At 41.1% G+C, this 13152-nt stretch overlaps 1 protein-coding gene across 1 annotated transcript; it reads left to right on the forward strand.

Moving 5' to 3' along the window:
• The first annotated feature begins 428 nt into the window (after positions 1-428).
• On the forward strand, positions 429-1016 carry LOC139044344 (myelin-associated neurite-outgrowth inhibitor-like). Its single transcript, XM_070503779.1, has one exon. The coding sequence runs from the start codon at positions 429-431 to the stop codon at positions 1014-1016; it is 588 nt and encodes a 195-aa protein (XP_070359880.1).
• Positions 1017-13152: the final 12136 nt, after the last annotated feature.

Raw genomic sequence — 13152 nt, forward strand, 5'->3', positions numbered from 1 at the left:
TTTCAACTTATTCATTTATAAAATAATTTTCATACTCCAATGTTGGGAGAAAAACAAAAATATCAAAGAATATATAAAAACAAAAGATGTAGCAGCGTGGGCGGGTCGCGCGGGCTGCGGAGAGGCGGGCCGGGCGCGGAGCAGGGGAGAGGCCCGCGGCGGCGGCGGCGGCGGCGGCGGTGGAGACTGGCCCTGGCGGCTCGGGCCCCGCATCGGAGCAGGCCTCGCGGCGCTCCCCCGGCCGGCGAGCTGGTCAGCGAGGCCCAGGCCGCCCGCGCGGCGCGGGGAGCGATTGTTACTTTAGCTGATGGGTGCTTATCGGACGGCCCACATGGAGAAGAGCTTCATCGCTGCAGAAAGTGCTGTTGGACAGCGCTGATCTGGACTCCTGTCTTAGCCTTGGTTGTGGATGTCATGTTCTTGAAATCATGAATCCTATTTATAGCCCTGGTTCCTCTGGGGTTCCCTATGCAAATGCCAAAGGAATTGGTTATCCAGCTGGTTTCCCCACGGGCTACACAGCAGCGGCTCCCGCCTACTCCCCCAACATGTACACTGGAACGAACCCCACCTTCCAAACAGGTTACACTCCTGGCACACCTTACAAAGTGTCCTGTTCCCCCACCAGTGGGGCAGTGCCACCATACTCCTCCTCCCCCAACCCCTACCAGACCGCCGTGTACCCCGTGCGAAGTGCCTATCCCCAGCAGAGCCCATACGCACAGCAAGGCACATACTGCACACAACCCCTGTACGCAGCACCTCCTCACGTCGTCCACCACACCACGGTGGTGCAGCCCAATGGCATGCCGGCGACGGTGTACCCTGCACCTATCCCTCCACCTACAGGCAACGGGGTCACCATGGGCATGGTGGCTGGGACCACTATGGCGATGTCAGCAGGTACCCTGCTGACTGCCCACTCCTCAACTCCTGTCACCCCTCACCGAGTCAAGGTGCCCACATATCAGGCCCCCGGAACACCCACCTACAGCTACGTGCCCCCTCAGTGGTGATCACCCTGCGATGTTTGAGGATGGAGCTGTGCGGTCACATAATGGAGGTTCCACAGCTGGTGCTGCAGGCCTGGCGCCTCCAGCCCGGACTTTCTTCCTAATGCTCTGACACTTAGCTAGCACTCCTGCGGCCCGCCCGGCAGGTCCCAGCGCCATGAGTCTCCAGCTGACTCTGGGTTGTTCTTACAGCAAATCCTGTTTTGTGGGCTGCCTGGCAATTTTTTAGCTAACTATAATGATAAAAACGGAGTATTAATCTATTCAGAATCACATCTAGTTGAATGCATGTTTAAAAAACAAACACAAAAACAAAGCTTGCTCAATCTACCTGCAGTGACTGATGCAAACCCATCATATGCAAAATCCAAAGGAATGGGAAGTGTTTTATAGCTTGTATCCCTAATGCACTGTTGTAACGTATGCCAAGTCTTAAAGTTGTACGTGTTAAAGCGAATTTCTTCATAGAGCAAAAAAAAAAAAACGAAAGATGTAAAGATTTTGAGTAACTCAGCTATACAAATACACAATTTATTAAGTGACTATTGATTACAACCCTTAAATAAGTTAAAATAAATTGAATATTTATAAGGAAAAAATAAGAAAGAATTCTGCACTTAGAAATTGAGAACAAGTCTTCTAAATTGCTATAGGTTTAGGAAGATGTAAAAAGAAATATATCAAGATGTATGAAAAAGAAGGAGATACTTTTCAAACTTGTAGGATATGACTGAAGACATATGGTAGAAGGGACATAAATTGCGGCCTGCATTTAATATTTAGTCACAGAAATACATTTACAGGAATGTTAGGCAATATATCTGGGGAATTAAGAGATATCTGAGAAAAACAAACTAAAAATAAAGTAAAACAAAAGTCTTCTGCCATATAAAAAATGATTAATTTACCATAAAGTAAAATTTAAAACAAACAGTAAACAGGTTCTGGAAGTTAAGGATGAAGATTTTATAAGAAACACAAAGGGAAAAAAAGTATAAGAAAAACTGGATGAAAATGCTACATACAAAAATTAATTGTTAAAGAATATATAACTAAAAAAAGTGCTAATTAACAGAACAGACATAACCAGTTACTGATTATTCTGCTGAATTGTCACACAGTGTAACCCTCTCAGACAACATCCAGGTAAACAAATTGCTTTAACATAATAAGCATCACCAAAATAAAGTAAATAAGTAAATGCACAGGAGGAGATATTTGAAGAAATAATGAAATTTTTTTCCCTTTGAAGCAAGATTATATTTCCCCCTCAAAATTGATATGCAATGCCAAACATAATATAGTAAAAAAAATCTACACATGGGCATATTTGTAAAGTTTAAGACCATGAAAGGTAAAGAGAAAATTCTAAACTTTCTCAAAAGAATGCCTTACAACACAAAATAATTATGGTCTCATCTGGCTATTCCGTGGCAACACTGATATATTTTATGCTCAATTTTGCAATAAGGAAACTAAAAGCTTCAGTTATTTTCCCAAAAATACAGCAAATGGGAGAGCCTGTCAATGTTGTCCAAATTTATTCCTAAGTAGTTGGATCCCGAGTTTCCTATACTCATCACCATATACACTTGTGTGTGCTCCTCTATATACGTGACTTTTATTTATCCCTCAACTAGTATCTACCCAGTTGAATGCAAGTACAATATGGCAAGCAATGTCCTCAGCACTTTGGATGCATCAGTGAAGAACAAAGACAAAAATGCTTATGGGTGCATTATATTTTAGGTTGAGTGCATGTGTGTGTGGGAAAGGCAGATACTAAACGTAAACATAATAAATAGGTAAATTCTATTGTATGCTAGAAGATCATCAGTGCTACAGTGAAAGGAAAAGTGGGACAAAAGTGAGGCCCATCAAGAGTGACGGGGGTGATAGTGGGGAGCTCATGCTAGGCCCCACTGAGTAGCTACCTTTGGAGCACAGACTGGAAAGAAATGAGGGAATTCACCCCATAGATTCTTGGAGAAAGAGCAGTCTAGTAAGAGGAACCTCCAAGTGCACCAGCCCTCAGGCATGACTGTGGACAGTGTGTTCTAGAATCACATGGATGCCTGTTTGGTTGGAAGGAAGAGGAGAAGGTGAGAGCAGTGAGAGATGAGGTCAGAGGGTAAGTAGGACCTACACTGGTAGGGTCCTGGAGGCCTTCATGGGGACCATGGCTTTGGCTCCAAGGTTGCTGGGAAGCTGTTGTAGGGCTTTGAGCTGGGGAGTGCCATGATCTGACTCTCACATAGGACTCGGGCTACTCTGTTGAGGGTAGGTTGCTGAGGGACATGGACTGAAGAAGGGAGATTAGGCAAACATTTCAGAAATTCGAGTGAAAGTTATGAGCAGCTCAGAGCAGAGTGGTAGCTGTGGAGGTGCTGAGAAGTCACCAGATTCTGGGTGTGTTTGGAGGTAGAACCAACAGAAAAGCTGGTGGACGGGACACAGAGTGTGTGCAGTGAGAACCCTCATGGGTGACCTCAAAGCTTTGGGCTTGAGGCGCTGAAAAAAGTCACTGCCATTCAAAGTACTGAGGAAGGAGGTGCTGGGGCAGTATGGGATGGGGGATCAGGATACAGGTTTGGACTTATGATGTCGGAGATGTTTAAGAGCCATTCAAAGGGAAAGGTCACCTAGACAGGTGGATGAGTGACTGAATCAGCAAGCAAATATATATGAAATCTTTAGGAACCATCAAAACAAAGGCAAACAACCCACTAGAAAAAAAGTGTGCAAAAGGAATGAACAATAGTGTAACAGAAATTGTGGATGACCAATAAACATATCAAATACCACTGAGTATAATTAATAATTATGGAAATGAAAATGAAAGCATTAGGTAGTATTCCACAGCTGCTATTTTTTTGTCAAATACTCAAGTGAGCGAACGGACCAGGTTTGGACAATGATGTGAAGCACAGTGAACTCGGATGCATTGGGGGTAGAAGTATAAATCTGTGCAATCACTGAAAAATAAACAGGAATTACCTGGTAAAGGTTCTACAATCATTTATTTTTGTCTTGTGTTCACTGTAAAACAATTTCTACTTTCACAAGGAGACTTGTCCAGATACACTCATTGAACTCTTATTTGTAATTGCAGAAAATTAGAGGAAAAAGACCTGAGTAGATTGTGTTTAAACAACATAAAACTATACAGAAGTTATTATCCTTTTAAGTGATTTATAAACATCAGCACATCAGCATATCCCAGGACAAAAGGCAAGAAAAGAAAAGACAAAAGAACACTTCCAGTGTGATTCTTTGAATATAAAGCTCAAAAGAGACACACACATATTTGAAGATACAAACACTTACGATAAGGTTATAAAGAAACCAAAGGATTGACTGAAACAAATTTAAAAATGTAGCTCTCTGGGAAATGTAGGAAGAGGCCACCAGGGGTTTGAATGGATTTCTGATGTATATTTCCTATATATGTGATGATCACAGGTTATTACATTTTATTTTAAATGTGTAAATATTAATAAGATGTATTCTCTTGTGTGTACAATATATTTTATAATAAGAATTAAAATAATTTTAATTTTAAAAGTTTCAAAAATCAGCACAAAACCACTAAGGAGACTTCACCTTGTGGTTCTACTTCACCATATTAATGAGTACACTATTGTCATCCCACTCTCGATATACTTGCAAACACAGACCTGCTTCTGTTAAGCAAATGATCCACTCACTGCGTTCCAGAAATAACCTAAATATGGCAAGCACTCAATAACATTTGCACCAAAGTAGACCGGAAATCAGCAGTTGATTTGAACATTCACAGCAATGGGAAGTCCAATGGCTAACAAATACGGGAGGAGATGATCACTTCCATACCTAATCCATAGACAGCAATAAAATATTACTTTATTCTCACCAGAATGATGATAAACTTAGCATCATGGTTGTGGGATCCCAAACAAGCAAAAAGATGATGGAGGACGCATTACTGTAGATGCGACAAAAAAAGTGCATAAATTTGGACCAACTTGTGGAAGAATCTTAAACAATTTCTGCTCCAGACACACCCCAAAGACTAATAGTATGCATATCAAATACATGTGTATTTACACGTTTGGAGAAAAGTTTTCTGTGACAAGAAACTCTAGTTAAATATATCTGCAGATCTGAAACAGGTGAAATGTTGCAGAATGGGTGGATCTGAACTACAGGCTCTGTCACTGGGGCAGAGGGCAGCAGCTTCCCAGAGATAGAGATGAACTGGAGCAAGACCCTTTATGTGATGTCGGAGGACGTGGTGGGCTTTTGCCTTTTGCAAAGGGCTAATACATATTAATCAAACTGATATCTGTGGTTAAGCTTTTAATGGGAAGTTTTGAGGTCAGGAATTTGAGGAGAAAGGCTCAGTATTACTGCAAAGGAAATAAGACAAACTGTCTTCTGGCTGTGGACCTGCTATGTCCACAATATCTGAATGGGGAACACAACTCAAGTCATGAATCATGGGAACCAGTTTTGAGTTTGAACCCCAGATATCTGCTGAGAGGAAGTTATAAGCTGCTAGACAGAAAGGGTAAGCACAGATGGTGGGAGACAGAATATAATGTGTAAGTGAGTTTGTCTGTGTATTTGCGTGACACAGAGAGAGAGATCCAAATAGTTGAGTCTAATGTTAAAAAAAAAAATAACCCCAAACTACCATAGAAATAGGAACTTGTTACAGGTGGAATTTATATTGTGGATAAGAAAAGTCTTGCAACATACACATGCACACTTGAAATTTAATGAAATAGAAGTATAACTTCCATTTTAAAAGAACAGGAAATTTTGAAACAAATCAGGAAGGATGAAAGGAGAAAAATGAATGCAAAATAAACAAAACCAGAAACTTGGAAACGTAAAATATATGCACTGAAATAAAAAATAAAATAAATGGGACGCATTCTAGAATCAACATAGCCCAATAAAAATTTAGTTTACTAGAAGACAATAATGAGATATCTGCCCAGTATGTGACAAAGAAAAGAAGGTAAGAAATATAAAAAGCTGTTATAATATGGAGAAAATGAAGAGCGCATGGAGGTAAGGGGTAATAAAAATTAGCTATGAATTTTGCACCCTTTAATAAGATACACAAAGACTAAGCGCCATACAGTATGTTAGAAAATTGTGACTTTCCAAATCATAATTAATTATTTGGAGTATTATTAACATCTGTTTTATAATGTTATAATAATGATAATTATGTTATTATTATCTTAAACATTTATTGGATCCAAATACTTTCTTTCAAATTAGCACAAGAAAAAATGGGGGTGCAGAGATTGTGGGAGGCCTCAAACATGTTTCAATCCAAACGCTGTCTTTAAGTAGCTGGGAAGGTAGAAGCCCCCGTAGAAGACGATGAATATAATCTTGCGCTGGTGCATTACCAGAGTAGTAGGAAGGAGAGACAGCTAATGGCACTTTTCTTATCCTAGAAGTTCTCCAAGATAATCAATAATTTTCCTTCCATGAGTGCTGAAATTGAAGTACCTACTGAAATAAGTCAATTCATCCTATCCTATGATTTTTGTATTTTTTACTGACTTGAGTGAATGTTTTACCAAATTGATACCATTTGCTGGGTTTTGTTTTTGAATAGTCTAGCCTCCATTCTTGGGCTTTATGAGTAAGTGAAATGTGTGTAAACTTTAAACAATCAAATACCTTCTTATGAAGTAAATTAGTTGAATAATATGTATTTCTACATCCAATAATATGCCCAAGTATATTTTTATTTCAGTGATAGTTTTGGCATAAATGCTGACATGGTCAAAATATTAAAATAAAGCTGTTATGAATCTGGAGTGATGACTTCAAGATACTGAAATAAGTGGTAATGTTGGAGAAAACAGTGCATCCTTGGAATGATGAACTTATTCCAACCGCCAATCATCAACCCCTTAGGATAGATTCTCAGGCTAACAGAGTCCTCAAGACCCACACTCAGAATGGGCCAAAAAGGCTGAGAAACTTCAGAATCCCAGTGGGAGAGGCAGTGAAGGCTACTGGGCTGTTCCAATTTCTGAGGAATTAAGCTTGGGGGTTTCTGGGTGTAGGATTTTGTTTGCACTTTAAGATCTCTTAAAAATGTCAACCAGATGGTTTTCAGCTTTATTATGTAGGTTTTTTTCCCAAGCAGAGCTATGATTAAACTAGATACTTCAATGGGCATCACAGTTTCTCATGTATTATAGAACCCTCTGCACTGGCACAAAATTTCTCAAACTTTACTCAAAGTTGTTCAAAGTTTCTCATCTGTGTCCCCCATTAGGCAGAGCAGGCACACGTCAGGCCACTGGCTGGACAGCATTTTCTAAGCGGACATCTCTCATCGTGTTCGAGGGCTGACTTCATCTCTCCCACAGACCCTCTGCGGACAGTGGGGGAGGCGGCCGTGGCTGCAAGTCTTCAGCTGCTGCCCAACCTTCTTTGGTGACAGCCCAGGTCTGGCTGGCAGTCTCTCACATTTATTAGCTATTTTGCCCCTAACCTAAAGAGAAATAAAATATTTATGTGTAATTAGGGAGCATTTAAAACACAGTTTCAGGCAGCATAATGCCTTTCAGCATCATGACAAAATTCCTATGACAAAGTTATTTCACCTGAACTGTAACATCCAGTTAGAAGTAATACGTGAGTTCAGCAAGGCTGCTGGATAAAATATTAATATACAAAATCAACTGCATTTTTACACACTGCCATTGCTCAATCTAAAAAAGAAATTAAAAATACAATCCCATTTACAATAACATCAAAAATACTTTGGAATTAATTTAACAAAAGCAGGGCAAAACTTATACTCTGAAAACTGTAAAACATCTTGGAAAGAGATTAAAGAAGACCTGAGTAATGGAAAGCCATCTCATGATCATGAGTCAAAATAGTTAATACTATTAAAATGACAATATTCCACATATTGATCTACAGATTCTACGCAGTTCTTCTCAAAATCTCATCCAGCTTCTCTGCAGAAATTAACAAGCTGAAGAACTTTAAAACAGAGCACTTAGAACATGATCTTAGGGGCTGGCCCCATGGCCAAGTGGTTAAGTTCGCGCCCTCCACTCTGATGGCACAGGGGTTTTGCTGGTTTGGATCCTGGGTGCAGACATGGCACCGCTCATCAGGCCATGCTGAGGCAGTGCCCCATATAGCACAACCAGAGGCACTCAAAACTAGGATATACAACTATGCACTCATAGGATTTGGGGAGAAGGAGAAAAAAAAAAAGATGATTGGCAACAGTTGTTATCTCAGTTGCCAATCTTTAAAAAAAAGGATGTAATCTTAAAAAGTAGTCAATTATTATATATAATAAATCATAAATTAGCAAGTTAGTGTCTTTTTCCTCCTGCATCCCAACAAAGACAGGTAAAGGTGAGTCATTTAGGTGACTTTTTCCTACTCAATTTCTGCCTCTGTACTTTTTGTAATTTACTGTCTTCTTGCAGAAATTCTGAAATGCCTTCTAGTAATCTAAGTAATCTTATCCAGAATTGGCTCAGATATCAAGTTACTTGCTAATGAATGCACTGATAATATCAGTGTAATGATAACATCATTGTAAAGCAAGGATGCATAGTCCTGTTGGGATGGCCGCCAACACTTGCGTGGTTCCCATTGGAATAGTTTCCCCACGCACCACATCAAAGAGCACAGCTAGACACTGTTTACTCACAATATCCAATAATAAATACCTTGAGTATAACCTCTCTAGTTGTTGTTTTGACTGCATAGATAATGATAATAGTACTTTTCTAGGCAATCATCATACAACAATTATAGCAATGATTAAAATATCATATTCCATTTTTCTTAAAGCTGTACCAGTAGATATCTACATTATCCAATCTGCGATCCTTGTCCAAAAGAGTTGAGTTCATTCTATTCATTCAGTATATATTGCCAGACATAAGGACCTTGTTAAGAATTGAGTATGGAAATAGTGTTTTGTCAATTTTTCTTCTGGGTTGACAGAGTTAATAATCCCAAGGCCACTTTCCCAGGCTGTGGCACCCCTTTCACTTAGCTAAATTGGTTTTGAGCAGCTCAGCATTTTAATTTCCAATCACACTGACTGTTGCTGATAGGAAGGTTGCAAGTCAACCACTTTATTTAGATGAAATGGAGTATATCTGAAGACCACTCATGATGGTAAGTGTGAAGAAAAAGATAATTCACAAGTCTTGTCTTTTAATTATACTGCTCTTCTTTGGTCATTATTTATTGACCAGGCTATTAAATAAACCTAAAAATGGTTGTTGCAGGTGTATTACAACAGAGAAAAAATTAATTCAAGATATAAGATTAAAAACAATCAGAGTCTTCATGGAATTTATGGTTATGGGGTGTAAGTAGGTGGTGGAGGAATTCCCAAGAAGGTAATATTACAGAGATTTATATTTAGATTATTTTAGGAAAAGTAAATGCAAAACTATCACCAACTTATTTGGTCTAACCATTGTTGAGTCTTAGCTCAGATAATGCCAGAATTTGTGTTTCAAGAAATGAATTTGCAATAATGTGGCATAAAATGCAGTTGGACAAAGCATGTAAAAGCACACCATGGGGCTCACTAATAAAATTCTCAAATTATGGCTGAAGGTGAGAGTGAACACTGAGTTAGGGTGTCACTATGAGCGCTTGCATTACGGTTCTCAGGGCTGTTGTTAAAATACAGAGAGTTGGGCTACAGACAGAAAAGAGAAATATAAAAAATTTAAATTTTAGTTACATAGAAATATTTAAGCAAAAAAAGGAATTTCTGATAAAAATAAACAAACATATTCCAGCTTCATGGTAGGATGTAGAAAGTTGATGGACAGGGCATAGCTCTCACTCTTACAACACCACCAACAAGAACACCACCACCTGACAACCTGCAAATCCACATGTCCTTGAACACACCAGTGAGCTAATGACAGGACAGCCAACTGAGCCCAAGTCTGAGAAGAACAGGTGTCTCTGAAAAATGGCATGCGAGCACTAACTTACCTGGGGCAGGTGTTGCCTGACACCAGTGGGAGGAATTGGGCTAACGCTTTTAATGACTTAGGAAGGCTGCGTGTGGGCTGGTGAGGGACTGCAGAAACCCAGGGCCACAGACACAGGCGATCCCCATCCGCTGAAAGACTGCACTTCATGGACCTAAGAGGTGCTCAGGGAGAGACAGACAAGTGCTGAGGAGTCCTCTGGGTGCAGGAGAGTCAGCTACTTCAAGGCCTGACAACCCCACAGAATCCTTCTCTGCTTTTCTGCTAGGAATGAGATTGTGAACTGAGGGAGCCAGAATAAATGCACTGCCACCCCTGGAGCAGTGGAGAAGAGAGGAGACGCTCTCTTCCCCTGGTTAGGGGCAGGAAGGCACGCAGGCCCAGCTTGTTAGAGGCCTCTTGAAGCTGACCCCTGGAAGGCCACCTCTGGGACCCAGAGACAAGGTGATGACTGCCTGAGGCTGGGCTTAGACAAAACCAAAAGACTCCCTGACACACACACAGCCAAACTAACATGCAATGGGGTCCACTCCTGGGAGGGGATGGGGCGTGCTGAGGGGCTCTCCAAGGCACAGTGCAAAGGGAAGACTGAAGCTGAGGATGGAGTAGACATTGAGGAGATCCCTCTGAGAAACCAGTCAGACCATAAACACAGATGTCCCTACGGAAGCCTTGGCAGACTGAGTGTAACCAGAGCAGCCATAACAAAGAACCAAGCTGGACTCCTGGGGAGACTCACTCAGTGCCACACTGAGAAGTAGGGCAGAAGGAGAGCGCACATTTCCAGGCCTAAACCTATCTACCTCAATTCCTACCACCCTACACAATATGTCTGGGTTTGACAAAAAGTTAGAAAGCATACAAAAAACAAGAAAAACACACTTTTAGGAGACAAAGCAATCAACAAAAGCAGATTCAGCAGGATTTTTTGTAGAAATCGAGTAGCCCATTTTACTGTTTTCATGGAAATGCAGAGAAACCAGAACTGCCAAAAAAATTTTGAAAAGAACAAATCAGACTCGTGATCTGATTTCCAGATTCACTGTGAAGCTACCGTATGAAGACTGTGGTATCGGAGAAAGGATAGACACATAGATCGATGGAACAGAATAGAGTTCAGAGATAAGACTGCACAGGTATAGAGCAGGAGGTTCGGCCAGGTTCTAAAGCAATTCAAAGAGGGAGAGAGAGTTTATTCAGTAAGTAGTGTTGAAGTATTTTGATATGCATGTGTGAAAAATGAACCTCTACCCATATCTTCTACATTAGACAAAAACGAACTTAAAATAGATTTTAGTCCTAAATGTAAAATCTAAAACTGTAAACCTTCTAGAATAGCAGGCAGCAAACCTTGGTCCTGTGGCCTAGTCTGGCCCCAGCTCGTTTCTGTATGCCCCAAGAGCTAAGAATGATTGAACATTTTTTAAAGCATTGTAATAAAAAAAAGACAGAGAGAGACCAACATGCAATGGAGATCGTGTATGGCCTGCAAAGCCAAAGATATTTCCTATCTGGCCCATTTCAGAAAAAGTTTGCCAATCTCCATTGTAGAAGAAAATATTTATGACCTTGGGGTTGGCAAAAATTCCTCAGATATGACACCAAAATGTGATTAAATGATGATCTTAATAGAATAAAAAACAAGCCATACATAGGGATAAAGTATTTTCAAATCATACATCCATAAAAGGAGTTGTATCTAGAATATATAAAAAACTCCCAGAGATACAGGAGGAGGGGAACCCAAAGCAGGTGAATGCTGAGGGATGTGCTTCATTGGGGCACCAGGACACAGAACTTCACACCCGGTCAACACGGTCTGTGTGTGAGAAGCAGCAGGGGCATCAAGGGCCCAGGGGAAACCTGTGTTGCCTTGCATCTGGGCTCAGGGACCACGGGCAGCTGTGCACTGTCCATAGTCCTGAGTCAGGTCACCACAGACTGGGAAACCCAGTCCTTGACTAACTGGCTGACAGGGATCCACATTGGGACTCCCAGCGGGTAGGCACTGGGAGGGCTTCCTGGCTTCCCCAGCAGCAGCCTGGAGAGGCTGGGCGATGCTCCTATTGGGTAAATTTTGATGAGCGGGAGGCAGTTGTTAAGTTTCTCCACCTGGAGAGACTCTCCTGCAAGGTGGCTGACTATCAGGTCTCTCTGCAAACACAGAGCAGTCAGCCGCACTCACGACCAGCTGGGCGGGTGGGTGCTGCTGTCTGTCGTTCTTGCGCTCCGTTCTCCTGTGTCTGATTTCTCCCTCTCCCTCCTTCCTGATTCCCTGGGACTGCACCCCCATAAACTGTGATCACATAAACTTGCCCTAAGTTGTGTTTTCTAGGGAACCCTCACTAACACAGCTTACAAAGATAATTACTTAGATGTTTATGCATGTTTTTATATATTTAAAAAGACAGAACCAACCAAAAATGCTTAAATATTATGGGTGGGATTGTGACAAGATAGTAGGAAGATTTTAAGTCGTTAAATGGATCAAAGCTACAGATGAGAGAGTGGGGATATACCTCCCGTAGATGCTTTGAAGGAGTTGTCCAGGGGGAATTAATGACAGAGTGATGAAGTCGGAGTTTCAGTGTGGATGTCAAGATCAGTTTTCCTGTACGAGACGGGAGTACTCTTTGGGCAAACCAGTGACTCTATAAAAATTGACCATGTTCTCACAGGGTTGGAAAATATACTAGGGAGTGAACACACACACTGCTACAATGGGTCACTTCTCCTTTTTTGGAAATATCCAAAAAACTAACACAATCATTGGAGACTGTAAACCATAAGGTGCAGAAAGTGTCTCAGAATCCGATGGCCTCTGTGGCCCCTAATTTCTCTCCTTCTGGGGCTGCCTACAAAACAAGAGACTCTGATGCTCACAACCAAGGCAGAAGCAAAGCTGATTCAGGAAATAAGTCTTGAAATAAAAGGCAAGGGAACACAGATGACAATGATACATAGCAGAAGAGAGGAGAATGGCCTGAAACTCAATTGAGAAGAAAAAAAAAAACAAATGGGGACGGTGAGAGAGAGGCTAGACAGCTGCAAAGCCTGAAATAGGAGCAAACTCCTAACTGTCCAATCAAGTGGCTGAATTCCACAACTGTCCTCTAAACGAGGAC

The sequence above is a fragment of the Equus asinus genome, unplaced genomic scaffold (assembly GCF_041296235.1).
Source record: "Equus asinus isolate D_3611 breed Donkey unplaced genomic scaffold, EquAss-T2T_v2 contig_803, whole genome shotgun sequence".
In the NCBI taxonomy this organism is placed as follows: domain Eukaryota; kingdom Metazoa; phylum Chordata; class Mammalia; order Perissodactyla; family Equidae; genus Equus; species Equus asinus.